This window comes from Anneissia japonica, unplaced genomic scaffold (assembly GCF_011630105.1).
Source record: "Anneissia japonica isolate Jap-2015-1 unplaced genomic scaffold, ASM1163010v1 scaffold180990_len1583_cov145, whole genome shotgun sequence".
Classification (NCBI taxonomy): Eukaryota; Metazoa; Echinodermata; class Crinoidea; order Comatulida; family Comatulidae; genus Anneissia; species Anneissia japonica.
In genome coordinates, this window is record NW_022701444.1 from 1 (window position 1) to 1,583 (window position 1,583).

General features: G+C 42.7%; 1 protein-coding gene across 1 annotated transcript; it reads right to left on the minus strand.

The window, feature by feature from the left end:
• Nucleotides 1-14: 14 nt before the first annotated feature.
• Nucleotides 15-889, minus strand: LOC117103551 (lathosterol oxidase-like). Its single transcript, XM_033244124.1, has 2 exons — nt 477-889; nt 15-288 (listed from the first exon to the last, which is right to left on the minus strand). The coding sequence occupies exons 1-2, from the start codon at nt 614-616 to the stop codon at nt 15-17; spliced, it is 414 nt and encodes a 137-aa protein (XP_033100015.1). The 5' UTR covers nt 617-889.
• Nucleotides 890-1,583: the final 694 nt, after the last annotated feature.

Consider the following 1,583-nt stretch of genomic DNA (forward strand, 5'->3'; position numbering starts at 1 on the left):
TGATGCATTATAAATCAACGATCGATTATCGTATACACAGTTTTCACTTGCCTTACCTTTAAAAACAATGGATGCTGCTTAAGTTTATGATCAAATATGAAGAAGTAGCTGAAGGTGGCTGGAATCAGGTAAACGAGCGTCCCTCCGATGTCAGTAATGAAAAACAGTGAGATGAATTGACGCACTATGTCATCCTCTTTCCATGATTCTGGGTACACGTATGGCGTCAATACGTAATTATCGCATAGATCCAGTACCACGTCCATTGTCGAAAATGGTTCTATGGGCCTGAACGAAACAAAAAGCCTGTTAATTTTTGTTTTATATGCGAAAGGTGGGTTAATGATTGACGAGCAGCGGTATGAGTTGTGAACCGTCTTTCATCGATTGTAGGCCTACATGATTTGAAAAACGGGTATAAAAGTTGGGTTTTCTGACTTAAGAGGTATCAGAGAACACTTCGACGATATTAATACCTCTGTGTAAGTCCTTCAAAAACTGGAATGCTCCAACATCGTGCCTTTACCCCATGAACCATGAAATGCTCACCGTGTAAGGGCGGCTCCCTTTGGTTCCGCCCAACGTTGGGGTCTTCCCTCGACATTTCATAATGCATTGGCGCGGCGATGTTATGATTTTATGTTCTGGATGTAAAAACCTGTGACAAAATAATCACTGGGCTTTGAAAAACTCTCCCGAAAGCAGGAACTGCATCGACCTATCCCCAATCCAGTTGACTATCATCGATTGTTTCTTATTGTTGACTTTGGCACGATTCAGCCCGTTTGAGTTATTTTTTAACTCCACGAATCTGCTATGTACGGTGTGCCATGATAAAAGATCATAAGAAACGATTGAAATGATGTATATTTGGCTTACTGCCTAAATTTAAAGAAAAATACCTTACACCTACCAATGAATAGATCGTCTAATCTTCACAGCAAATAAACCAAGAAAATAGACGTTTTGCGACCCTAGACAGATTTTCGAGCCTTGCCTTGCCTACTATATACTAGTACCATGACCATTATCATGATGAACTTTAGCCGGGCTGTGTGGTGCAATGTCTATTTACTTAATTAATATCATGCGACAGTTTATCATCACAATGGCTTTCCGTACCATGAACTAGCAGTGCGGCCACTACAAAACAAGACAACTCAGGTGGACAATAGCCCACATCATCGATAGAAGAGCATAAAAAGATCTATTAGTATTACTGGAAACCCAGATGGTGAACCACCTAACTTGCAGCGGCCTTACCGTTATAAACCTAACAGAAGAGGAATCTGAAAAACTCATCTCCCATGCACCGAGACTCGAATCCGGGGTTTTGCATACATGGCGAGCGCCATAATTACTTGACCAGCGCCAGTTTGAATTACTTTAAATTAACGTGTCTGATGTCACAATTTTGAAATAGCACAATATCGCATCGTAAGGTCTGTAAAGCCTTGTTTCCATAAAAATAGCTACGCTCTATCGCCGTCTCCTTTGCTGTGGCGGCGCCAGCGTGGGGGGGGGGCAGGGGCCTTAATCCCCCATCGGTTTGGTCAAGCACCACCCCCCCCCCCCATCGGCCA

Excerpts from the sequence above, each read along its gene's own strand:
- LOC117103551 (XM_033244124.1), bottom strand. The coding sequence starts at position 616 with ATGCATTATGAAATGTCGAGGGAAGACCCCAACGTTGGGCGGAACCAA. Across the intron at positions 289-476 it reads TTTGAAGGACTTACACAGAG|GCCCATAGAACCATTTTCGA; the intron begins GTATTAATATCG and ends TGTTTCGTTCAG.